The 27,977-nt window shown below is 35.9% G+C and overlaps 1 protein-coding gene across 1 annotated transcript in view; it reads left to right on the top strand.

The window, feature by feature from the left end:
- Positions 1-27,977, top strand: part of LOC135467477 (twitchin-like) — an 87,209-nt gene that overhangs the window by 34,946 nt on the left and 24,286 nt on the right. Inside the window, exons 25-47 of the mRNA XM_064745250.1 lie at positions 139-150; positions 1,744-1,835; positions 3,532-3,612; positions 5,186-5,377; positions 7,451-7,718; positions 8,017-8,156; positions 12,154-12,292; positions 14,119-14,240; positions 15,157-15,301; positions 16,789-16,930; positions 17,601-17,731; positions 18,077-18,169; positions 18,920-19,114; positions 21,248-21,547; positions 21,739-21,890; positions 22,025-22,175; positions 22,619-22,740; positions 24,988-25,159; positions 25,551-25,656; positions 26,010-26,206; positions 26,734-26,906; positions 27,232-27,361; positions 27,825-27,973. Of these exons, the coding sequence (XP_064601320.1) occupies positions 139-150; positions 1,744-1,835; positions 3,532-3,612; positions 5,186-5,377; positions 7,451-7,718; positions 8,017-8,156; positions 12,154-12,292; positions 14,119-14,240; positions 15,157-15,301; positions 16,789-16,930; positions 17,601-17,731; positions 18,077-18,169; positions 18,920-19,114; positions 21,248-21,547; positions 21,739-21,890; positions 22,025-22,175; positions 22,619-22,740; positions 24,988-25,159; positions 25,551-25,656; positions 26,010-26,206; positions 26,734-26,906; positions 27,232-27,361; positions 27,825-27,973 (3,404 nt within the window). The remainder of the gene's footprint in view (positions 1-138; positions 151-1,743; positions 1,836-3,531; positions 3,613-5,185; positions 5,378-7,450; positions 7,719-8,016; positions 8,157-12,153; positions 12,293-14,118; positions 14,241-15,156; positions 15,302-16,788; positions 16,931-17,600; positions 17,732-18,076; positions 18,170-18,919; positions 19,115-21,247; positions 21,548-21,738; positions 21,891-22,024; positions 22,176-22,618; positions 22,741-24,987; positions 25,160-25,550; positions 25,657-26,009; positions 26,207-26,733; positions 26,907-27,231; positions 27,362-27,824; positions 27,974-27,977) is intronic.

Raw genomic sequence — 27,977 nt, 5'->3', positions numbered from 1 at the left:
TCTTTGTGGTTTTTGTTCTGGTTATGTTGTTCATTTTGTCGTTTTAAACATAAAGGTATACCGATGTCGTAAGTGTAATTATGTATTTCCTACATGAATCTGTCGTCATGCTTGATATTGTCTCACTTCTTGTTGCAGAGGGGCAGGGAAGTATGTAGTTACAATGTGTATACCATCTATAGTTGTTGTGAGCTTTAGTTCTGTCCAATTGTGCTGTCCTTTGACTCTGTTTTAAACACATCTTTAGTTTGCCTGGGATTTTGTTTAGTCACTTTGTATGCAGAGTTTTTAAGTTTTATATACTCTTATAATCAGTAATTCTCAAGAAAAGCGAGTGGACAAAATCTATATAGCAGATATTTGGATGTGTTTATAATTAAGAGTGGGCTGTTGATAAAATGTGTAGTTGTATTCTACATCAGCTGTCCTGTGGCTTGTCCTGCGTGCGTTTTTTTGTAGTTAACCTTAAAAATTAAACTCCTCTCAAATCTAATGTCTCAAGTAATAGGAATCACCATTATGTGGAAATAAATATGTCCCTAACTCGTCAGTGTCTTAAAATAATATTAAAAGACAGTGACACTGAGGGTAGTGAAGTGTAAGCATCGAAATAAAAATTCAAGCAGATGAAAGTTTTGACATGTTTCCATTCCTTGTGTTCTTTGGAGCAAAATTACAATATTCATTTCTGTTACAGGAAATGCTAAAAGCCAGATATCATATTCATGAACTTGCTAAATTTTTTAGTTAAAATTCGAAATTCCTAAGTTCCTCATGATTTTGTGATTAAAATGTCAACCCTGTCTCCCTTGACTGTATTAATTGTACAGAACTTAGTTTATACTTGTAGCTTCATTAACAACTTTCATAATGTGTAAATAGTCAGTTCCTCACTGGCCTTAAAGGCTGCATGTGATTTTAAACGAGGGCCAGTTCATAACATAGACTTATAACAGATACATTTTCATGTATTTGTATGAATTAATAATAAACGTATTTTCTACATGTTTTATAATACCATAATCAGTAATAATTTTGGAATACTGAGCACTGTTTAAATGTGTGCTAGCGACTGTCAAAATGTAGTCTCGTGTTAAAATGATAGCTAAGAAATCAGGTGAAATGCAAAGGTTACGTGTAACTGTCTATGAGTGTACCTCAAATTTTAAAAATTGAGTATGTGTCTTGGAATGTTCCTCGGTAAACACTTGATATATATTTTAATTTGGATAAAAGCTTGTTTCCAAACAAAATGATGCTAATGAAAACTTAAATGTCCCTACATTCAGCATTCTAAATAAATATAAATGAACACAAAATAGAAATTCATGTTAACAAGGAATGTGATTACATAACTGTCTGAATAAAATTATGTTTAAAAACACCTTGCATTTCACCTGCTTAAGATGATGTTTACCACGATGAATTATTTGCAGAATTTTAAACTAAAAACAGTAAGCCAAGTATATTCATGAATATTTTAAAAGTGGAGTAGTTTTTTTTACGGTCAACAACAAATAATTCCAAATGTTGTTTATGTTCAAAGTTTATAGTAAAATAACTGAAATCCAAATGTGAAGAATTTAAGTCATTAAAGATCAGTGAATAATTAAACAATATCATTGAAAGCTATGAAGTGTTTGGTTCATTTTGTTTTGATCACTATACATAGCATGAGCATGTTTCATATTCATTGCTCTGGTTGAAGTTGCAGTATCAAACAAGGAACTTATGTGTTTTCAGTGGAGAGAAAGCGGCGACTGTCACAGATCGAGCTGACAAAGATGAACCTGAAGAAAATCCAGGGAGAGGACAGTGATAGTGATTCTGAACGAGTGAGTTCAGCTCTGTGCTCAGATGAAAACAAATCGGTTAATGTACACATAAGGTCCTGTAATTTGTGAAGAAGATAAAGTACATGTATTTCTGTGAAATTCTCACAAGGGTGTTTTCTGATCCAATCCAATCCTTGAGGTCAGAATTTTCTGTCTTTCATGGGAATCAGATCTGGAAATGAGACTAGCCTAGTCATTTATGAACAAGGCTATCAGAAAAAAGGTTTGAATAGTTATGCATTCTTATGTATTTCCTTATCCTTTTCACATGTTATTCTGTTGTGTAATTTGACATATTTGAGATTTTTTAAATCGATGATTATAAATCTTTAAGGTTGAGAAGTTTTTAAACGAATGACCCACAACACCCATTAACTAACTCCATTTTCATGTTTGAGAAGATAAAAAAATTCATTCCATTTGATTTCATTTTATATGTGAAAGGGATGAGGACTTGGGTATTATAAATGAACTAAAAGTTAATTGTTCTCTAATAGGATTAATATATCTTGCATTTGTTAAACCAAAAAGCACAGGGTATATACATGTATCTGATAACAAGATTTCATAACTGTTTAGTTTTTGTATTTTCACCTTTGATTTATGCATTTAATTTAATTTAAACTTCATAAACTCAGTCAGTGAAGAGTGTAATATCTATAAATTATTTATGTCATTACCTATGAACTGTGATCCCCAAAGGAGGTCATTATAAAGGAGGCACTACGGTAAACCAGTGAACACCAGGCGCTGCGAAGAATTAACCCAACTCAAAATCTGGGGAGTCCTACTAAACTTACTCTTAATTTTTCTTACTTTTGTTGCTTATTTATGTACATTTTTTTTGTTACATTCCCCAATTGATTCTAAATGAGAAAGCCCCAATTATGTAGTTATAAACTTTATGTACATTTAACCATTATTTTCTGCGTTAAATTAATTTATAAGAGCTTCTAACAAAATACTTTTGTTTTATGTACTGCTTTTTTGTTCTAACCCGAACAGGCATAAATGTTAGAATTTAGATTCTCTGTGTGTAATACTTAATGACAGTACGTACGTGTAACTCTGTGCACTTAATGTATTGTCACCTAAATGGTTGATGAGCTTTGGTAATGTACCTATATAACCCAAAGAAAATACCATAACTCCTACGTAGAAAACTAATATACTAAGATTCATCTTGGCAAAAATTGTCTTTAAATTGATTTTCATTAAAGAATATGTGTATGTAAATTTGTAAAATTCCAGTTTTAAATACAGAGCTAGTAGCAATTTGTATAACCATGTATTCTTTAAAAGTGTTGTGAATCAAAGTTTAATATAAAAAAAACCCTGTTTTTGGTTAAAAAATGCTATTCTTATAAAAGAAACAAAAACAATCCAAGAATACATATGTACATGGATCATCCTTAACCCTATATTGTTTTAACAACTGGGAAAACAGTACTTTAAAAATTTATTTAATATCTCTTGTAGCAGGTGGTATTTGAAGTTTAAATGAAAATATAACTTATATCATTTCAACACAATACAAGTTTCTGATACATTATTTTTTATTTATAACTATTAAGTAAGCAATTTAAAGACACAGGCTCTGTAAAAGCTAAATGCATGTGCCCATCTCGCTTATGTCATGCGTATGTTGTGATGTCAGAGTGCCAACACACACGTATCTTTCTTTTCCACCTTCAAGGGGACTCATGGAAAGCTTGAGCGACATGGCGCAGAACATGCTGATAAGAAACGAACTTCCGTGGATCATCAAGACAAAGAGGCATGTTCAAAACTGGGGGCTGACAATGTTTGTGGAGATGAAAGCGTTGATGTTTTTTTTGACTGTTTGTTTCTAATGCTCTGGCCTGGCAGCGCGACTGTTGAAGTTTATCCATGTGCCTTGCCCACATCTCTGTTGTGTGTGTATAAGCATTCATGAGGGTTTTTATATTCTGCTGGTTTGGACGTTTTGTGTGTCTTTTCAGTACAAGTTGCTCACAAGTTACTGAACATAACTTGGAATTCCACATAAACTTCAACATGTACAGGGAAGTGTTGCATTTAGGAATAAGACTCTGCTTGGAAATGGAATATTATTGGGGCAAAAAACTCATATATTTACATTGTACATATACAGATGATGAGGAAATCTTCCCAACATAACAGAAGATTCTCAAGCTTTTCACCTTTTTTTCCTTTCCATTGATATGTAAGGGTTTTTTTTGTGCTCAGAAGTGGTAATGTTATACACAAATTATTTACATTGGTACATTCTAATGGTGGTAATGACTTGATTTGATAGGAAGAAAGTGTCATTAATGTCCTATTTTAGTCAGAGATCATTTAACATGTTCAAGTAATGACAAGGATAATTTGTTCGTGTTCATGCACATGTGCCACAGGAAATTTTATCAACTAGTTTATTTGCTTCTTGAAATATATATTAAAATAGTATGAAAAGCCTGTGGGGAACTTTTACTGTTGGTAAACATTTTTTCCTGATGTATGAGTGAAATGCCTTGCTTTTTAGTAAGATCTAATTTATGGCATTTATTTGTAGGGTGATTTTATGTATGTCTTTCTGCACGATTCTTAGAATCTTAATGCATGCTTCCTTTCATATACAACATGTACACAAAGTATTGACATGGGCATGTTTGTAAGGTATATGTACCATTCAAAATTTTGGAAACACATTGCTCTCTTTTCAGTATCACAATTTCTAAACCTTTATTTTACTCATTAAGTTGCTTAGTTTGTAAAATTAATTACAAAAATTCTGTGATCTGAAACTAAAATTTGGCAGTTTGAGGGTATTTAGTTGTCAGTATTTTGAGTACTGTTTATTTTAGATAAATCGTACTTGTGAACTGTGATGCATGGATTTTTAAATTTTTAAACTTTCTCAAAAGTTTGAGAAAACCAATGCCTAGATTCTGTTTCATATTGCTCTGTATTTCAAAGTATTTGCTTTTTACCTTTTGTATTATACTTTTTTCCTGCATTTCCTTTATAAAAGTAGATTGATACATGTGTATACAATAGTTCTCAATCCTACACATACTTTTTGCTTCCCATTTGTTTTTGTTTGGCTGAATTCAATCGCACCAGCTTTATGATGTGCATTCTTCCATTGTTCTATGGTGTGTGCATTTGTCAGTGCTTGAAAATGCTGTCTTGTGAGTATTCTGGTTTTCAATCAGTGTGCGTTTTTATTGCTTTTGGGAAGAAGTTGTGGATGCGACGTTCTGCGCCTCGTAACAGGGAATGCTAGCCATGTTTTTGATCAGTGGTGTTGATGGTGTTGTTACCGTTGTATTGAACCAGTGGGATGTGTTGGGGTTTGTCCACAGAAGGAGCAGCAGCGTAAACTGTCCGTGGAGCAGGCTCCTGAGATCCCCATCATGAAAGTCGACCAGGAGAAGTTAGAGGTGATGGAGGAACAGCGACGTCGCATGTCGCAGCAAATGTCGCAGCGTAGAACTTCCCTGGCTGATGTCATCCCTGACTGGCCAACCCTCCAAAAGAGGGCTAAGAAAACTGAGGTACACACAATGGAATGTTCCCAATGCTGCACACTCACTCATTCACTCGCTCACTCAGTCGCTCACCAGCACTTAATGTACGACACCGGATAACCCAGTTGGTAGCAGCATAATGCATTTCTCACCAAATTTCATTTATTTGGTCTAATCTGTGGATTATTACAAAGGTGGTTGTAGACCTTATTTGTAAATAATATACTAACAGGGTTCATTTTTGGTGGATATTTCATTTCTTTCTTTCTTTCTTTCTTTCTTTTTTTTTTTTTTTGTAATATACATGTACTTATTTTGGTTAATTATTGTGGCACTTTTCTGTTACCTGCACAATCGTTGGTGAAAGTAGTTGTACAGAAAAATATGAGGAAGGTATGCGAGCCAATAGACTACTACTGTTAGCATCTTCATTACACAGCTACAAATTTCATGTTGTCTACTCACATGTGCTAATTGTCTGATTACACTATACATGTGACTGTATTCCTTCTTTCTGAGAACACTAATACTATAACATTAAATGTTCTTAACAGACGTACTGTTGTTGTCATAGCACACTGAGAGGTAAGCTAAGCACAGACTGTTGGAGTCTAAAACTATTGGGAACTGCTCTATTGGTGTGTCTCTCTTTGTCCATTAACTGGCTGCTCAGTATGTGTGAAAATGTGCTCTTTCTATCAGGTGTGTAGTCGTAAGAGCTGAGGATGAAAGCTCTCATGTAGACGACTAATAATGTGATTACTAAAATAAACGAAAACGTTTAGAATCCTTTCAAGATGGTACCTGATGTTTGATTTCCTCCAGGGTTATCCTGTTTGTTTGTGTTCATGATATACTGATAACTTTGTAGAAATGTTAAAATGCAGATGGAGATTTCTGTCATTTTTGAAATCAAATTGTTGGAGTTAAGCACACTTATACCTAGGAGCGAAACTATAAATGTGTGGAAAACTTCCATGTGAGATCTGAAAGTTCAAAACAAGCAAAATATCTGTATGTCCTTCTGATAAATTGGGGTTGTACACATGCAATTATTACATGTATTTAGACAGTAATTACTTGTGCCAATACAGGTTCATGTTTAAGACAAAGTATTGGTCACATGTACATGTAGGTGGTAGTGTAGAATGAATGTCTCTGTGGCTTGTGTGTACATTCTCTAGACGTGGTTGGCATGCGATGTGTGATGAATGCTTAGTTATTGCTGTGCTTAATCCATGTAGGATAATGCGAATGTTTATTTTTATACATGTATATTTTTACACATGAACATGTATGATTTGCAAATACTTGAAGTTTATGACGACATACACACTGATTTTGTTTTTATGAATACATGGAGAAATGTTTCTGATCAAACATATTACAATATTATGTGTACCTGTGTCTAGTGGAAATAATGTTTTCAGTTTTGTCTTGGATATGTTTTATAAATCTTGCCACCCTCCACAAGATAAAATGGATGTTACAACATAGTAAATTTGTATTTAAGTGAAAAATACGTGTTTTTCATGGCTTTGTGAGTAGGCCTTGTGTTTGTGGCACCTCAAAAGTATGGTAACAGATAAATATTTATACTTGTAAAGTTTTTAAATGAAAGCTAAAGACAACATTATGAATTTGTTCAGTGTATTTTGTACATGTACACATCTATGTTCATCATTGCCCTAAAGGCGGCAGCACAACTTTTTTTTTTGTCGGTAGGTAAATACTTAATTTGTCTTTCCACATATTTTTGAGAATGCTATGTATACAACTGTTCTTACTAAGTGCAAATAACACAATATTACATTACAGGAGCTGATTGCACAAAGCCATTTCTGATTTTAGTCAAAATTTAAAACTTTGTCACATTGAAAGCTGAAATTTTGACACTTTTGTCTTAAAAATAGGATGTATTTGAGGTGAAAAATTTTTGTTCTCTTAAAAATAAAGTCTAAAATCTTATTTCAAATTTTAATTCAAGTCTGAAAGCATCTTTGTGATTTCAGCTCCATGAGCAGGGACAGCTTCACACGGTCAGTTTGAAAATTCCCTCATGTCACATTGTAAAGTCAATTGATGTCATGTGTTACTCAGGCTCCAGAGCAATTCGTGAAGGAGTTAGAAGACCAGAGAGCCATGGAGGGCAAGGACAAAGTGGTTTTCATGTGTAAGTTCTGCAAACCCAATGCTAAGGTGCGCTGGCACAAGAACAAATTAGAGATCTTTCACAGCCATCACTACCATTTCGTACAGAACGGGGATGAGCTGATGTTACAGATCAACAAAGTGATGCTGGAAGATGGAGGCAAATACACTTGCCAGTGTAATGATGTGAAGACGTCTGCCTGGCTCTATGTTGATGGTAAGTGGACGCGAAAGATGGTAAATTACTCATTTCAAGCTTTTTCATACGTAGCTATTTTTTTGTAAATTTTTGTCATGATTGTCATGGGTGAAAAAGTGAAAAGAAGTAAAAAAAATCTTATTAACAAATATTTGATGGTGTGATGGCACAAAATTTATTTTTAAAGTGTTGTTGTGAAGGACAATAGTACAGGGTATTAAAATACAGTGTACATGCATATATTTGGTATTAAAAGCTTGAGTGGGAGAAAAGATTCTGCTGATCTACAATGTTTATATGCTGTACTGTTTCACAGCCAAAGAACCAGACTATTACTTCACACAGAAGTTGCCTCAGCATTATGAAGTCAAGAAGAAGAAGGACTGCATGCTGGAATGTTTCGTGTCTGATCCCAGGGCAAGAGTGAAATGGCGCAAAGGTGGAGAACCTCTAGAGGTCGGTTGACACACACACACACACACACACTACATGATTTGTTGTAATAATAACTGTGTACACCCTTTGTCACTTAAATATACATGTATATGTAAGTTGTATTTACATATTTTTCACAGTGTATTTCCAAACCTTTGATCATAAGAAAAGCTGATTTTATAATATTTCAAGTCAGGTAACATAACTCCAGGCCTCCACAGTGCAGGTGCCAGTGTTTTTTTCTTTTTCTGGTTCATTTGAAAGTTGAGGTTTTTTGCAATGAGACTCGATTTGTTTCTTTAATCCATGAACTTCAGGCAAATTTAATACACCTTGTCCCACTGAGATAACGGGCAAATCTGTGGCAGTGTTAGGTGTAGGTCCTTGGGATTGTCTGCCTAAAATGGGCATCACAACATTTCCTATTTTTCTCTGACTCTTCGCTGCCTTTGGTCTGATGTCTTTTGGCACATCTCTGAATTGTACACTCTTCTGAGGAATCCTGACTGTGCCTGTGGTTGGGGCGATTTCTGGATGCCTTGGTTGCTGTATGGTTTGTCCATTGGGTGAATTGTACATTTGCTGAGGTGGGTTGTGGATATGATATGGTGACACAATGGAGGGCAAAAGGTTGCTAAAAGAAACATTTCTTGCGTGTGAATTCACTATTGACAAATGCCATTTAAGGAATGTTTCCATAGAAGTTAAACAGGTAGAAGATAGGTTTTCATCTTTCCAGATGGTTTGCTTTATCTGTTGAGCTATCAGTTTAGGAGGAAGTTTCAATCTAGTCACAGTGGTGTCAGAATGCACACTGAATGAAAGAGCTCTTCGTTTGGTGACCATGTATAAAACACTACAGATGGTGAGCTCAGAGTCATAAGCTATTGCTTCGGGGTCCCCTGTCAATTCATGTCCAGCCAAGAGCAATTTCTGATGGGTCAAAGAAAGCTTTGACTTCTTCTCAATCATTTGCAGGATATTTCTTACAGTTTGGTTAACATGTACGGTAACAGTCAATTGTCCACTCGGCAAGTTGATATAAATTGGAAACTGTTCCAGTTTCAGTGTGATTTTCAGGCTTGTCTGATCTGTCTTCATGAGGTGCTTCAGCTGTAGAGTGTCTGGTAGAGTACCATGTCTTGTTTTCAGATGATAATGTTGTGCATTGGGAACTCCCATGTCCTTTAGCCGATCCTTAATGTCGAGCATTGTCATTGTCTGTGGGCATTTGATTGACTCTGTAACTCCACTACCTAAATCTACCAAAACAGATACCTCTGACACAGAAACTTGTTTTGGGTGCAACCTTTTGGAATGCTTCTTTGTTTTCTCTGGATATCTAATTTCTACATTTTCACACAACTCAGTGCCAATGGGTTTGGCATAGTTTACCAGGTTGTTGTTGTTATAAAGGCGTACCTTATCAATGGGGATGGCTGTTATCCCATGCATATGGAAGGCGACGATTGCCCAGGTGTCAAAGTGTGACACAACAATACGTGCTGATCTGCCATCATTCAGGTTAACCTCAATAGGGTTGACGTTTATCCTGTATTGGCGACCGATCGTGGTGAGGAACAGGCTGTCTCCATCTTGGATGCCGCAGAATCCTAGAGCTGATTCATGGCCGAGGGTCCTGCCCTTAATAGTAAGGATGAGCAGGTGTCTTGGGATCATAAAGTCCTCCAGGATAGATGTGTTGTTGCAAACATGTGGAGATATGCATCTCTTAAGGATTATTTCTAACACCTCAGACACCAACATGCAGGGATCAACAAACAGTTCATACCCTGTCTTCCAGAAAGTTTTCACACTCACCTTTAGGCTGTACTGATAGTGCAGGTGAAGGTCTAAGACACTTTGACTGCTGATTCCCCACTGGTACAGTCTACTTTGGTTCTCTAAGCACTGTTCTTGGTACAGTAAATCCTGTTGTGGCATAGGAAAACCATACTGTTCTTCTATGGCCTGCTTCAAGCTGAACACATGTGAACACAAGTCAGCGTCCACTTCAAGTATGGCGTTCAACTTGTGAATGACAATGGTGATCTTACACTGTGTTTTGGGTAGGATAAGCATGGATGTACCCATTTTGAGAGTGACAACATCTCCAATGTCCTGTGGATACAGCTCATTGGGAAAGAGAATGGCCAGTCTATGGCAGTGGTGATTGTATTCCATGTTATGTTTGACAAACTTGGCCAGTGACTCCAGTGTGTCTACAGCTGAAGGTTTGTAAAGACGTAGTACCTTAGGCTTCATGTACGACCAGATCACAATATCTCTTCCAATGATATTATCGAAGTCCAAAAAGTAATTGATAATGTTTGAATCCATGCTCTCTGAATCAGACAGTGAACTGAGGGATGAAACATTATCTGGATCGTCCTGCTCATCATCTTGCAGGCTGATCTGGAAAGACATATGGATTACCTTATTTTTGACTGGCTATTAGTATGTTTATGTCAGTTACCAAGTTGGTGAGGAGCAAATATAAAAAATGAAAGCACAAACAAAAAAGACATATATACACCTGTATGTGTATACATACATGTATTTTTTTTTTTGTTTGTAATGTGACCAACAACTGTAATATGTCTATTCAATGATTGACATTACTTTCTCAGAAACTTTTTTTGGACAGTTTTTTAATAAGGAATGAAAATTGTTTGGGATTTTTTTTTCTTTTTTTTTTTAAGTCTAACAGTTGGTTTGAATGTCTGTACATGGATATTTTGTATAATCCTTACCTGAGAAAATGAGTCTTCTTCATCCATTTTATACATGTAATACCAAGACTGCTTCAGACACTGTTTTCAGTATGTCACAATTTGTGGCAAGTTGTGGCGTCTGTCCTATGGGACACACATGAGTTACATGGACAGTCATGCAGTAAATCACCCTAGTGTATCACCATCAACCGTGAACTGACCTAAAGAATTAAAGAAAAGAGAAGTTGTGAAGAATTCAGTATTGATTTCTATCTAGGTCGTGCGATATACTCATGCTGACATAGTAGATATTATTCATTGTTGTTCCCAACTGTTTGGCACTGCACGTACATGTATCTTCTCATTGCCGACCACCAGTACATGGCATGTCCCCACAAAGATCAGTGTCTGCAGTGAATACTTCAAGGGCAATTATGGCTATTCATTGGTTGAAGTGTGAATTGTGTGTGAAGTGTATCTTGGTGGGAAGAATGTCTTGAGGCATAGCTCAGTTCTGTAGTAGACATAGGGCTTGTCCTTAAGTTCTTTAGCCGGTTCAAGTCTGAGGGTCATGAGGGGTCGCATTATTGTTGTTGATTTGAAATGCCAGTGGGTCACATTTTTGGTTGGGGCTTTGTGTTTATTCTGCTCTTAGAACGCTTTCTTCATCATCAAAACTATAGCAGCAAGTTTTTCAGTATTCCTTTATAAAAATGGCAATAAACACAAACTACATGTAACACCAGTAACTGCATTTTCTGTTATTATATAGATACACTCCTCCCAACTCTCCTCATCTACGTTTATACACTCTCTGCTAACTGAAATGTCATAATCACGATCAGCATAATTTAAATCGGAGTAGAAACATATTTATGTGTACAAATACAGGTTTTGAATAAATATATTTGAATAGCCTGAAGAAAGTTTAAAATATGAATATTGATGTATGTATATTTAAGACACCTTGGTAATTTAAAGGATGGTGGATAATTAGAATGTAAAGAAGACATTTATGTATTTCCATTTCCACCGAAGCACTTCACTTAAGAGTACTGTAACAAATGATGCAGGGTGTTACAGGATTCAGTGTTTTGGTTTTATTCAATTCAAGAATTAAAATGGTGTAGATAAAATTGAAATCTTGAATCATGTCATCTTTGATTCATTTGTTGAAATTGTCGCATCACTGTACATGTTCAGCTCAAGCCTTTGTTTGTAATGAAGGCTCCTGTTAAGTGAAATAAATGTAAAAATGATAAAAATTAACTGACTAATTATTATGACTTTTGTAATGTTAACAGTATGTTCCTGGCAAATTTGAGATGTCTCGTCGTGAGAACCGCTGTATCCTGAAGGTGAGAAATGCAGATGAGAGTGACGAAGGAGAATTCAGCTGCCACTGTGGAGAAGCCACTACACAGTGTGATCTCTATGTGGAAGGTAATGTGTCATGAACTTCTACTTACAAGTACTGACAATGTGTGTACATGAAGTAAAAAACTTCTAACCAATCGAGTGGTCGTGCCGCACTCTACGGAAACATCACTAGCTTATTGTGTGGATATATTAAATCCACTGATATATATGTCAGGGTTCGTACAGGTTTCTGAAGCGTGTTCAGAGTCCTTTGATAAAATGTATGAAATTTATGGGCATTTCAGAAGTCTTGAAGCTTTGTGTTTTTTACGAGAAAATCAGTGCATCAACATGATATTAAGTTTAAGAACTTTTCAAGAACTTTCATGACGTTTACTATACCAACTGGAGTTCAAGTCGTTGAATGGGTTAATAGCCTTCAACAGATGCAGGTGTTATTTACATGTAGTGGCATTATAGTACAGCCTTCAATTTTGGCTAAATAATCACTTTTTAAGAAGCACACAAACTTGAAAAGTTGTAAAATGTAATATAGGTTAATCTGTGCGAGCTCTGATGTATTTTAACTATAATAAGTATAATTTACCTACCTATCGTCACTCTCATTAACCAGCACATTTCTTGACATTGATGTCTATTAACAGTAGCTAGTTACATATTGTGGTATATGTTTCTCCTGTAACACCAGACACAATCTCCTCACACACCTGGGTGTGACTCTGTACACTGTTATTTAATATCTCTCCTGACATTTTACCCTTACACTCCTGTGTGTTATTCTGTACACTATTAACCAATAACAACCATTTTTTCTCCATTCATCATAAAGGAGCTGGTAAGTAAAGGAGTTGCTTTTTGATAAAAAATGTAGGCAAAGGATAATCATTTAAAGTTAGTCTTCAGTTGACAAGAATGTTTTCAGTGTTTCAGTGAAATAGGGAAATTAGAAGATGCTGCATGAAAAGCATTTTTGAGTTTTGTTTCGGAATGACTATTTCTTTCAACTCTAGGAAGAATTATTTAGTGTAGTAGTTCACTTGATCAGGTACATGTTGCATTTACTCACTGAAGTACCTACTAAAACCCTGCTGAATGATTTCCTTTATATTCTCCATTGATACATACAACTTGCCTTGTCTTTTGAATATGAAACAAAAATACAGTTGATGGATTGCATGATGTGCATTTTACATGAAAAAACAATTTAGAAGGTCCTTTATGCCTGTTTGAACGAAAGAATAAGAAGACCATTGAAGCATGCTTATCTACCTGGGTTTAAAATAAAGCAAGATGGCCTCAGAATATTCAAATGTTACTCATGACTTTCTTTCAAAGCATCTTATGGGCATGCTTATTGATTAAAGAGTGTGATTACTTTATTTTATGGAATAGTTAGTGCAGAGAGAACTGTAGTGAAGAATTAGTGAAAATTTATTCCTTGTGAAATTTGTAGGTGCATGATAATAATTTCCGTTTAGTTTATCGTCTTTTCTTTCTCCATTTGGCATGCCAGTTGGCCTTGTATATAGTTCTCTATGTTTCCATGCTCTGAGCACATACATGCTGTGAAAGTTATTTACTGGAAAGAGTCAGATGATTCTTATAACTCTGATACATGTATGTCTTTTAATGTGATGTGGATGTTATACAGCTTTTACTAAAGTATAACAATAATACCTAGCAGTACTGTATGCATACAAAACTCCCAAATGTTTGCAAGCTTCAAGTGAACTACATACATTTACATGTATGCCTTGTGTACATGATTAACATGCTAATGATTAGAGTCGTAGTTTTTCTTGTCATGTACATGTATCACATTATTTTATTTACATTTGCAACCTATTCTGAGACTGACAATGTGGTATATGTACGTGTGTTTATGATAGATCCTGATTGGGACTTCACAACTGGGCTGGATGATATTGAGGCAGTAGAAAAAGAAAATGCCAAGTTCAGCTGTGAGGTGAACGATCCCCAAGCTGAGGTGGAGTGGTTTAAAGGAAAAACTGTAAGTCATTGTGAGGTTTATCAAAGTTAGTCCATTCTGAATAAAATCGTCAGTTTTATTACAGATTATTGTTTTTGCACCCCAAAGATTTTACGGACAAAGAGGGTTACACATATGACCAAGACAGTGGCGTACCATAATTAAACAGAGTTGATGGAGTAAATATGGATATTTTCTTTATTTATGGTCATCTATAATAACCCCTATGCATTATGTAAATTTAACAAAAAGACATACAGCTTATATTTTACAATATGTTCAGGTTTTTCAGTCAGGAATCTGATTAGCTAAAAGCCACTTTCATGAAGAGTGGCCAACAACACACCATCTGACTTCCCAACACAATGTATTAAGCTAAAACTGATAATAATTAGTACTGAAATAATACCATTACACATCATGTAAGTTTCTCATTCCCTTGTCTTGTAAAACCACATCCTATGATCAATTTGTGACACTGCAACCAATGACATCTCCTGTTCAACATATACAATCACACGAAATCTTTGCTGTGTCTCATTCATTTTTGACTGCGCTATTGGTTGTCCTCCCTCATTTATTCCATTGTCGTCTACAGTCAGATTGATGAGTCACAGAGTGATCACATTAGAATAACAGAATTCAAGACATCTATCAAAGACTATAATGTGTTATTCATTGTAAAATAATTTAATGTGGCAGAGTGAAAAATTGTGATTTGACAAATAATGATGTTCAAGTTTGTAGCCTGCACTTGTTTCCTGGATAATATGTCTTTATCACAGTGTTACTAGTAGACGTTGCCACGATGCCAAGTATGTGTTGAATTTATTACTATTTTTTTTTTGTTTAGATTATAAATCTTGTTTTAATTTGATTTGATGAGACACCTTGCACAATATTGACCCTAATGATTACCTGTAATTCGTTGCACCAGGCCATCAAACCAGGAGATAAATATGAGATTCAGAGTGATGGTTTGAAGAGGGTTTTGGTGGTGAAAGGATGTAAAGCCAAGGATGAAGGCACTTACACCTGTAAATGTCTGGAGAAGTCCACCAACGGAGAGCTGTTTGTGGAACGTAAGTGTTCTCTATTGCTCAGATCACACTTAACTCAATTGCCTTTATTCTCTCTATACAACGTGCAAGATGGCACCATTTTGTTTTTGGCAACCTGCACCATTTCATTGTGTTGTATGAGATTTTAGTTTATTGGTTCTGTGAATGTACATATATTAACCTGTTCATTTATTTATTACACACAATTCCAAAAGAAAGTGTATTGTCTTAACACTCACGTATTAGTATATGTATATTGCTTGTTGAATGATCTATAAGTACATTTAAGGTGTAGTATGTACTCATCACTGTTATATGTAACTCTGTTTAACATAACATATATCAGCATACATACTTGTTACAAGTTTAACATCATTTGTATATTGATCTGCATGTTTATTATCAAGGACACTTTTACAAGATTGTCATTGTCCAAAAGCACTGAACTGAAAGCAAAATTGTCTTACCCAACATCTAGTATTTCTTCACTCTAGAATTAAACTAACAAAATTCATTGTGAGAATGAATGAATCTCAAGTTGGAAGAAAGGAAATTTAGCTGTTGCACCCCACAAACCATGTACATGTACCCTTGGAATGCTATTGAGGAAGACGAGAGTCAGATTACAGCTTTTATGTTGACATTATGTATGTAACGATGTTTACTAACATGCGTATTCATGTTTCTCCTCTTAAAGCTGGAGAAGAAGGTAAGGTCAGCATGCTGTGTTACAGTTGTTTGCTGTTGCCCTTACAAAATCAGTTCCATTGGCAACACAGTATAGAGTCAAAACCATGTTTATTGTGGTACATGTACTTGGCTCCATACTTTTATATGTCTCTTTATAAATTTTTTTTGTGTGTAAATTATTTATATAAATATTTATATATGTACATTTAGTGATAATGTCTCTGTTTTACTCAAAAGTTTATCTGAAGATAATGGAATAATATGTATTGTTAGTATCAGTGAGTGACTTGTTGGACTTTTTTAAATTTGCAGAGTTGGCTTTGCTGTAGTCAGAGAGACAGCTTTATTGCTCAGTTTAAGCCTGCTATGTTCCCAAAATACACTTTTAAATTCTGTCTGCTATTTAGTTTGTGTGTGTGAAATCCAACTCAGTTTCAAAATAATACATCCAAATAGCCAGGAGTACTTGTTTTATCAGATCTTGATCTCCTTAGAGGCCGATGTACGCCATGTGTACAATTACATGCACCATGTATGACCAGGACTGATAAATTACAGAAATTGTAAATGTGATTTTTTTTCTCTGCAGACATTTAGCCCATTGACAGTGAGCTCAAGCCTGAGTTTGTTGAAATTTTATTGAATGTGCAAATCAACATGAAATCCAGAAATATTTTTACTACAGTTCGATTTTATGGGATGCATGTTTTTTGCTTGATGCAGTACTTTTGGCTGTGTGAATAGTGAGTAGTCCCATTAGATAAAGTTGCATGTATGCTTGTACCATGATCCTTAACCTTTGCCCTGTTGATGTTCAGCTGATGTAAAGTTCCTGAAGAAGCTGCAAAATGCCACAGCCAAAGAGGATGATAAGGTGACCCTGGAGTGCCAGGTGGAGAACCCTCACAAACAACCTGTTAAGTGGCTCAAGGACGGCAAGCCTATCAGGGAAGGCATGAGGTGAGCCAGTCTGCAGCCTCGACCTGTGCAATAGCTGACCTAAGAGATCTTTCCATGAGTTAATATGTGGAATATTTTTTTTTAATTGCAGACTCAAGTCCTTAGAACAAAAACATGCATGACTGTAAATAAATACTGAGATTTAAAATAATGACACCTTGTAGCCAGAGAATGTATTAATACAGAATATGATTCCACTTAGCACATATTATTGAATGAACATGGACATCTGTGGTCCATGCGGTAGCTGTCATTTGATTGTTACTGGATTCAAGTCTTCTTGACAATATTTGTCAAGTGATCATTATTTGCAGTCTGTAATTATGTTTCCAGAAATAGTGAACTGCTAAAAAGTCTGTTATGTACAAACAAATAAAACAACAGAAAAAACATTTAAAAATAGATAAGTATAGCGTATATATAGAAAGTACGCCATGTGTACAATTACATGTACCATGTATGACCAGGACTGATAAATTACAGAAATTGTAAATGTGAAAATTTTCATCTGGTAATCAAAGAGAATATTTGTTTTAAAAAATACAGCTAAAGAAGTTTAGCAAGTTTGCTAAATGGTGAAGCCATCTGCTGGAAGCTCATTTAAGTGTGTTGGGGAGCTTTTATGATTGCTGTGTTTGTTGACTGAGAAATTTGTTGTTATTGTTGACAGGGTTACAATTGAATCTGACCGCTGGGGAAAACAGAGGCTCATCATGGAAGGCCTGAAAAAGGCTGATGCAGGAACCATTGTGTGTCAAGTAGGGGACAGGAAGAGCACCTGTATTCTCACTGTCCAGGAAAGTGAGTAGTGAACAGGCTTACATTCTTCTTCACTTTCTCTTTCTGGGTTGATTTTTATTTATTTGTTGATTTGACTAATGTTTTATGCCAAGAATATTTCACTTATATGACGTTGGCCAAGATTATGGTGGGAGGAAACAGGGCAGAGACCTTGGGTAATCCACAACCATCTGCAGACCATGCCATTGCTTTTGATACCTTTCCAAGTATCACCAGAGAGGAAGTCAGCATGAGGTGGACAGGGCTTGAATTTACAGTTAATGATACTTGTATATGCTTTTAAGTAAAAGCGGGATCATTTGTGTGTGCCTGGCCATAATCTAGAGAGGTTTAATTTCTTTTCAGAACCAAAACCACCTAAGGTTGATAGAGATGCTATCCCTAAGAAGATAACTGTCAAGAAAGGGGAAAATATCAACTTGGATATTCCTTTCATTGGTAAGTGAAGTTGCATCCTGAGTTTTTATATGCCGGTCTTTAACGAAGGGTCGAATTATGGTACAATGTTGTCAGGTGGTCCATAAACTTTTATGGCGTTGAACTTATGTCTGAAGAACAGCTTCACCTGGAAAGTGCAAATGTATCTTGTTTTGCTTATCTCTAGGGAGCACATGTAGCTAGTCGGCAGCAGGATTGCAACTACAATCATACCATACTCAGATAAAGTAAAGAAACATGACTTAACATTGTATACCCTTCTACATCCTTGTGAATGTTGATGACATCCAGAAAGAGAAGTCTAATTTAAGTTAAGGAATATTTAACGAATTAAAACTATTCCAACCTTCTACTTCAACTGCCATACTACAACCTGTTCATTTTAAGCTAATCTCGTGCAAAACCTGGACGTGGTCACGCTACACTGAACCAGATCAGATCTCTTAATATCCAGTTTGATCCACTCTAGATCCATCAACATAACTGTTCTAAAACATGGTTTATATTGATGTATTAAGTATATTGGTTATAGTATACCTTCATATTTAGCGCCAACACAAGAATTACAAATTACAATTCCAGAGTTTAAGCAGATGTCAGAAGTATGCTTGTTGTAAGTAAAATTTTGTACTTTGACTTCATATGGTATTTCAAAATATCATGTGAATTACATACACTGTGTGTCATTGTGTACATACGTGTATGTTCTATAAATGTCAGGAAATTACATTTACTGTCGACTGTTTCCAGCTGTACCTTCACCCACTGGAGCCTGGAAGAAAGATGGTGCTCCGCTGAATGCCGCTGACTACGACATGGAGACGACTGATGATCACTCAGCCCTGCGTATCCCTGATGCCCAGCGAGATGACCGTGGTGTCTACGAGGTCACACTAACTAACGAAGCTGGCAGTGAGGTTGTGCCCATTGAGGTTGAGGTGCTAGGTAAGACACAGGCTGAATTCTCTTTTGTATTTGGTGTCATTTTGTGAATGTACATGTACTAGACCATACTAAAAGTGTGTGGTGAAACCTGGATAGGTGGGTCAGAGTGATAAGGCTTGACATTTTGATGCTCGTCCACAGAGTGGGTTTAAGCAAGGGATTGGGATACCAGACAAATGGTAACACTTACCTAGATGTGTCCACCTAAGTGATGACTTACTTCTATTCTTTATTTAGTCATATGCCAGAATATCCGGGTTTAGCTATATACACAAAACTTGTATGAAAATGTCTTGTCTTTAATACTGTCTTTGTATGTGTATACTTCTTGTATTTGATTTATTTAACCCTTAATTTTAAACCTTTTAATTTTCTCTCTCAACTTACGTATGTTGTCTTACTGCATGGTAAATGTATATGCGCCTTCTCTAAGCAGATAATATTTTAGTTCTTAAAGTAAAAGAAAGCTAAAACATGAAGTAAGGTTCATCATACGGACAACTGAATACTATGTGTAAAAATGCTTTCATTTATTTTTTCAGATTATTTTAAAAGTGTTGAAAGGCATTCAGATATTTGAATACTATGGTGGGCTTTATGAGCCATACTGACAGGATCTAGGAACTCTGATGTTACATCACCCTTTTTCCTGATATTCACCAGAAGAAAGAAATTTATTTCAGTGATGTTTTACTCATGGGTAAAAAGTTGTTCCCAACATTCAGTTTTGTGATTAGATTTGGAAAAACTTCCTGTGACATTAGAGTTCCTTAACTCTGATGGTATGGTCCATAAAGCTCACCTTAGGATTCAAATGTTTGAACACAACTTTTTTCACTACAATTTAAAAAAATAAATGAAAATGTATTTGTGCATAGTTAAAGTGTTCTAGTTAGTGATGTCTACTTCAATTTTTAGAGGTCTTTTACTTTAATACACCTGTATATGTAAGTGGTACTAACAAATTGTACAGAAACACTGGGGTGATATATGTTGTAACTAAATGTAATAACATTTTTGTGCAGGTGATCAGATAATCTGCTGATATGTTGTCTAACATTTGTGTCCTTCATGTCAGACTACACAAAACCTGCTTTGATCCAGAATTTTGTATTAATGTTTATTATTTTAAATAGACCGACACACTAACAAAGTCCGACATATTTGTATACAATTGAAGTGAAATTATTTCAAGGGCATAAAGCATATAGACTGCCGTCTGCCATGAAGGATTTGATTGTCTAACAGCGTACATGTATTACTACTAAGTTTCTGTCCTTTCTTTCTAAACTTTCTTTCCGCAGTTGACAAAGGTAAGTTTAAGGCTTTCACTAGATGCTCCCAGCTACGTACATACATGCATATGTAGTTTTCTGCAATAGTTTTTATTCTGTAGAGCTTGATTCTGTAATTATTATATATCCTAGAAACTATTACATGTAGCCAATCATCTCAAAGCTTTCCAGGTTACAACTGCTTGAGAGAAGACATACTGTAATAGTGTATTTTAATGTTGTCTCTAAGCTACAAGTTAGGGTGTCTGTAGAAAGTCATCTCCAAGACAACCATTGTAATGAAACATGAAAACTCAGACAAGCATATGATTTGGCCAAGCTATTTATTGTTGGAAAAAAAGTGTTACCATTAATACATTTTGTCAGAGAAAACAGCTTTCATTTTAGCAGTAATAAAATTAGCATCACTTGTTGAAATAACTAGCTGTATGTACATGTAGACTATGCATGACAACTTTCAATAAAGCCATAGTTGAAACTTCGTTTTGCTTTTCATATATTAAATCAGATGCTGTTACTGCTCCAAATATGAATGTCATTTTATCATTCTCTCTAATTTAATCTTAAGCTTAAGCTTTTCAATACATACTTTGGTTTTCTCGGTTAGACATTGATTTGATGGGGCAGGTGAGTATATTTTTGCATACGTAAAATGTAAAATGTTTGACTTGATCAAGGGACCAGTTTCATAATGACTTTGTTGGTTTGCGTTTAAGGCAGTTGTGAAATGATTCTGGGCTTTTATAATTGAACTAATGGTACATATATCCATAGGTAAGTGCGTAATCTTTTATGATATAAATTCACCCCATGTCCATGTACTTGTGCTGGTTTACAGATGTTCCCTCTCCCCCTGTGGGCCCCCTGGATGTGATGGATGTGTATAGCGACCGTTGCGCCCTGATGTGGGACAAGCCAAAGGATGACGGTGGCAGCCCTATCAAACACTATGTGGTGGAGAAACAGGACACCAGCACAGGCAATTGGGAGAAGGTGGCCGAGACTAAGGAGCTCGAATGTGATGTTCTCGGCCTCAAAGAAGGCCATAAGTACAAGTTTAGGGTGATGGCCGTGAATGATCAGGGCAAAAGTACCCCGCTGACATCAACAGATGAAACTCTGGCCAAGGATCCATGGGGTAGGTATTTTGCTGTGAACAATGGCAGTGACTCTCGAAGAGAAATGAAAATGTCTGTGTTTAAAATAATCAAGAATGTGTGCTTTTTAGATGAATTACATTCATATACTCTAACATAATGAAATAGTGATGGATAAAATCAAAGTGGGTATAACAAAATTAACCAGACATGTACTCTCTGATGATTTCAGATCCATCTGACCCACCTGGAACACCTGAGGTGATAGATTATGACAAGAACCATGCTGAACTGGCCTGGGCCCCGCCCAAAAATGACGGCGGCGCTCCAATCACAGGCTACATCATTGAGGCCAGAGACAAGGACACCAACAAATGGAGAAAAGTGAGTTTGTGTATAATGATGGACACAGTATTTTCTCTGGCTCACACATAACATACACAAAACTTGATCCTGAGGCTTTTCTTCATTTTGTCTATTGATGTTAGTTGACAGTATTGTTGTATGTGTTGCTGTAGGTTAAGGAGGTCCCTGCTGGTGAGACGGAGGCTATGGTGACGGGTCTGGAGGAGGGTAAGCCTGTGGACTTCAGAGTGACAGCTGTGAACAGAGCTGGTCCATCAGAGCCTAGTGAGGCCTCACCTACCATCTCACCCAAGTCCAGGAAAGGTATAAACCATCTCATACCTGTTGCATTTCTTGGCCACAACTCTGTAAGATGGAGGATAAACTAGCTGTAGAGGCTGATCTTAACTCTTCAGCTGAACCATTGGTACATGCAGTGACCGTCCAGTAATCGTATAATCCTATCACACCAGGTATGGTATAAAAATGTCCTATGCAGTCTCCTTTTCTTCAGGTAGGAAATTTTTGAGGAAAGTGGAAGTGTTCAGGAATTCAAACTTTATGTGGTGATGTTATGGAATACATATACCTGTCATTTGCGAACCGCTTCCTTTTGGTTGGCGTGAATGCAGGGTCTTCAGCACATAATGGAACTCATTGCCATGGATAAAACATAAAATTACCGTACATTTTGAGGGATTAGAGGATAGCATCACATAGGTGATGTCTCTGTCACTGCTTTGGCTATATCCTGCTTCCTTTTTCAGTCAAACCCAGGATCATGTCCAAGATGAATGACATTAGAGTAAAGGTGGGACAACCATTCAAGATTGATGTGGAGTTCATTGGTGAGCCTCCACCCCAGGTGGAATGGACAGTCACTGGCAAGGTGAGTGCAGCCATAGGATGTCTACGCCCCACCTTTATGGTGTCCATAGGAAGATGTAATTCTTTGCCACATTTGTCTGATACATATTTCTGCTTTTTCCCTGCTGAAATAAATCATTCCTTTTTGTAAAATTTTAGACTTGAATGTGAACATGCAAAATTTTGAAAAAACAACTCAAATTCAACAATCATATCTAAACTGCATGTATTTTCAGTTGTTGTATTGATGTGTCTGGAAATAGGTATGCAGGGTTTCATTTAGAAGCTGCAGACATCATGTAAGAATAACTAAATTGTTGAGTGTTCCTGCTGAAAAACATTCTGTCTCACATGTGGGATTGAATCTGTGATCCTTGCCCATGAATCCAGAAGAGTAATGAATTCTTCCATAGTCAGACTGCAGTTTTGAATCCTATTTAAAGTAGAAATACTGAATTCTTTAAACTTGTTTAGTACAGCTCATGATTGGTATTGTGTTGTTCTGAATGAATTTTTAGTACTATGTTAATTTATTCTGTGAAACTGTCAAATTACTTTTGTTTAGTGTATCATTGCCATATCTGTGTGTTGTCAGAGTTCTATAGTTTACTGATATATTGACAGGTGTTAATGTGTGGGGTTTCCTGTCTCATGACATATGCAGGTGGTAGATGCTGAAACAAAATGTATTTTGTGTTAATCAATCTTGAGGCAGAACTGAGCATGTTTCTTGTGTTCAAAATATCTCTTTTATTTGTACTCCAACATAAAAAAATGCATGGGAACAGATACATGTACATTAAAAAAAATGGTAAATGGATTAATAGTACAATAATATAAAAAATATATAATGAATTTGTAAGTAGATATTAAAGAACAAATTAAATAATATTTACATAATGTTTTGTGTTCTCATTAATGTGGGATAAAAATGAGGCATGTTTGGGAATTGTTTTCAGATTCCACCAGAGGTAGGTATGAAGGACCTTGTCCTGCAATGATCTGAATTGCTAACCTTAATTGCTAAGACACGTAAATAATCTTATACTAATAACAGTAAGATATATAAATATCAGATTATATGTACCTAGTAATGCAGGCTTGATGTACTAACTTACAAACAGTGGATATAACACTAATTGTCATAATAAATCAAGGACCTAAATGTGTTTATTTAGAACAAGGGAATATATGACTAACAACAGATGTCAAAAAAAAAACCTGGCTGCAAGAGAGGCAAAAATGATAAAATCATTTAATTGGTACCCCCAGAGTTTTTCTGGCATTAACGGCATTTATTTATTATAAAGTATACATGTATGTGGCTGTACATTACAAAACAATATAATAAATTATGTGTATTTTCTAAAAAAACTGTGTAGGCTAATCATATTTAAAAGAGGGACAAATTGCCTCTTTTGCAGATGCAGACTACAATTTAGACGAAATAAATAATTACTGAAATAATATGGTACAATATTGTAAACATTAACCTGCATGACTGACATTGAAAATTTAAGACTGATTTGTGTGATTGACAGCAAAACAAAAAAGATGAGTAAAAAAAGAGTGCTGTTATAAAAAATATGAAGCCTGATGCTGAGTAAATTTGATATGAATATCTAGTGGATGTGTCCAGTGCATGTAATTGTGAATGGAAGTGTTCTTGTGATGTTTATATAAACATTTAATATCATAAATATGAATAAAAATAAAATAAATACTTATTCATATGTATATTATATCTAGCCAAATTGGGTAATAAAAGGTTCAAAAACACAATAAATCTGTTTAAAATCAGTTTTCCAAAAGTATGTCAATATATTTTTGTATGAATAATTAAGGAAAATAGAAAATAATTAAAAAGTGAATTAGAAGACTTTGTGGATTTGGGTTCCTTTGTTCAGTTGAACTATAGAAATAACATTGATTAAATATTAAGCTTAATGTTTCATGAATGGTGCATAAACAGTATTCAATAATGACTTGCTAAGTGATGGATTAAGGTGTTTCAAAAATGCATAAGACCTGAAGTTAAGGTGCTTGTAAAGGTAATTCATAAACAAAAATCTCCATAAAGCTTAATGTTGTTTGAGTGACATGTGAACATTGTACCTGTCTTTTGGCCTATAAAATCTCATGTATTGTATTGTTTTGTATTCTATTGTACTTTTATATGTGTTCGTCTGGTGATATCTAAGATTGTGCATGCATGTCTTGTCACTACAGTAAACTTGTGTTAACATCTGTATATGTTGGTTCTTGTCAGGATGGTAAAACAAAGCCTCTGGAGATAGGAGATATAATGACAATGACAAAGTCAGAGAAGCAGTCCACAGTGAGCAATCAAGACAGCAAACGGGCTGACACTGGTGACTACACCATCACCGTCTCTAACAGACACGGCTCTGATACAGCCAAGGTCAACGTGGTCGTGCTGGGTTAGTGGCCGTTAAGTCTCACTTCACATCAATTAACAACAAGATGTTACTGTGTATACATGAAAAATGAAGAGGGTTCAAATGGGGTGGCAGGAATAGTACTTTTGATGGTAGCTTGTGAAAATCCACTCTTTCATGTACATATATAACTTATACCTTTCAGTAGTTTTGAAATACATGTACATATACATGTATTTACTTAGCGCACATTTTGGAGTTACTCTGAAGTTTTTAAATTTTAGCCATAAGAAGCCCCACCTTAGTTGGATACTGCTAGATAATCGTCATTTCCAAAGGCAAGGTGACATGGAAATTTTATAACACCAAGATTTACAACTATGGTCTCACACCAGCTGTGTAGGTATTACCATGTCTGGTATGATGGTTTCAGGCCCACCTACCCGCCCTGGTGGACCTTTGGAAGTGAAAGATGTGAAGAAAGACAGCATGGTACTTCACTGGAAGCCCCCAGAGGATGATGGAGGCAATGAAATCACGTAAGCACGTTTAAAACTACATCAGCTTTACCAATTCACCAGATGAAAGTAGCATTCTGGCATAAGCCATGGCTGCAAACTGCAACATACTTCTAATAGAACATATTCCATAGTACAATTTCCCTTAGACCCGAGTAAAAATTGTTCAAAGCAAAAATATGTTTTATGGTCAAAATTGCTTGCATTGCTTGTGTGAGAAGTTATGCAATACTTTTGATTGGATTAAAAGAACTGTCAACAGAATTATGTTTATACGAAGTCACGTTATTGAGTTACTTGCTAAAGTATCAGCTTAAATGGCTCTTTGTTGAAGAGGGATTAGTCCTCTACTGTGGACCTGTTATTCTTTGCAGAGGTTACAAGGTGGAAAAGTATGATCTAGACAAGGGTAAATGGGAGAAGGTGGCTGATAACTGTAAGGGAACATCATGTTTGGTTCCCAAGCTGCAAGAAGGACACAAATACCTGTTCCGTGTGGCTGCTGAGAATGCCAATGGTCCCAGCAAGCCTCTGGAGACAGAGGATCCTGTCACTGCCAAAAATCCATTTGGTGAGAAACAGTTTACAGGGATCTGTTTTTTCTGTAAATTTGAGAATTTTGAGTATGACAACATTATTAAGACTGTGAGATAGGTCATGCTGCATTGTGCGTGTTGCATTTCTTTGATAATGTCATTTCAAGCTAGGCAACAGCCCCTGTGAATGAAGGGAAATAGATCAGTTTTGCTTGTGTTTTTGCAACACCAAATCAATTTTTGTTTTAGATGGTCAAATCTCTACAAGTTTAATTTGTACAAAAAAATTCTTATGTTTCTATGCGCATACATTATCAGTATCCATTGTCTACGGGTGAACACTATTTCATGAGGAAGACCTTCCTTATCTTCATTGTAGTTCAGTTATTACTGTAATTCATGAATGGGTTTGTGTCAGCGCTTTGTCATTTCTGCCTCACTCATCATTAGAGAATACATCTATTTCTGACTTATGTTTACAAACTGAAGTAAGAGTTTTCTATCTTAGTTTAATTTCACTGTATCTGGTGATGTTAATAATTCATGACTTGGCTGATTTCAGATGAGCCCCATCCTCCTGGTCAGCCAACTCCTGTCTCTCAGGGGCGTGACCACATCACCATCAAGTGGGATCCCCCAGAGAAAGATGGTGGGGCACCTATCATTGGCTATGATGTGGAGAGGAAGGACCCCAAGAGCAATCGCTGGGTCAAAGTAACCAGAGATCCTGTAGAGGTAAGTCAATAGCCCATTAGTGTTTTTGAAGGAATAACATCTACATCTATATAAGAAACTGTGTGGACAAATTGCATACCCTGTAATCACATTTATGATTGAATGTACCAAAAGTTTGTTATCAAGCATGAATTTAAAAAGTGTGTTTTCTTCTTCATAAACACATCAGCCTGGTGTTGAAAATAATTTTTGAAATTTGACCCACTGAAATTTGCATCCTTTTTGATAATTAACAGCTTAAAGATATATTATTTTGACTTGCCAAACATGTCAAAAATCTCTAAGCACATGGAGACATATCTTCATCATGTATTCATCTATCCAGGAGCCTGAGTTCACTGATGAGAAGGTGGTAGATGGGAAGGAGTACGAGTACAGAGTCACTGCTATCAACGCAGCAGGACCTTCAGATCCTAGTATTGCTTCTAAACCTATCATTGCTAAACCCACCAAAGGTAAACAACCTCATCTACAATCCCCTCCCCACCAAGAGAATATCCAGAGACATTAAAACATTTATATCAGATTTGCAACTAATGTCACTAATTTTCATTAAGCGATCAAGTTTGTATTGATTAGGGAGTGAAGTAAACTTACAACAGAAGAGTTTTATCCAAAAAATGAGGAATCCAGTTTACAATGGTGCAGTTAATGAAACAGCATGACAGTTTAGCCGGTACACTTGAGTCATTGTCATCATACTAATAAGCCTTCTTAGTTCCGACATACTGATTTCAACATATTTGAAATGTGATTTGTCATTTGAATTCTTAGGGGTTCAAATTGTATGAAATAAAGTATTGCAGCTAGTGTAACTTCAAACTGCATAGTGTAGACATCACTTAATAAGAGTGACAGTGGAAGGTGTATTTGCTGTTCACAACATGCATGTACATGTATACCTTTTGAATCGAACAGAGAAGCCAAAATTGAATCTGGACAGTTTGTTTGGCGCAAAGGAGATCCGTATCCGAGCTGGGGAACCTCTGAACATCAACCTGGGCGTGTCTGGCACACCTCAGCCCACAGCCGACTGGAGCAGAAACGGCAGGAGCATTCCCAGCAATGTGA

The sequence above is a fragment of the Liolophura sinensis genome, chromosome 6 (genome assembly GCF_032854445.1).
Source record: "Liolophura sinensis isolate JHLJ2023 chromosome 6, CUHK_Ljap_v2, whole genome shotgun sequence".
In the NCBI taxonomy this organism is placed as follows: Eukaryota; Metazoa; Mollusca; class Polyplacophora; order Chitonida; family Chitonidae; genus Liolophura; species Liolophura sinensis.
The sequence above is the reverse complement of the archived record's forward strand: the minus strand, read 5'-3'. Positions and strand labels throughout refer to the sequence as shown.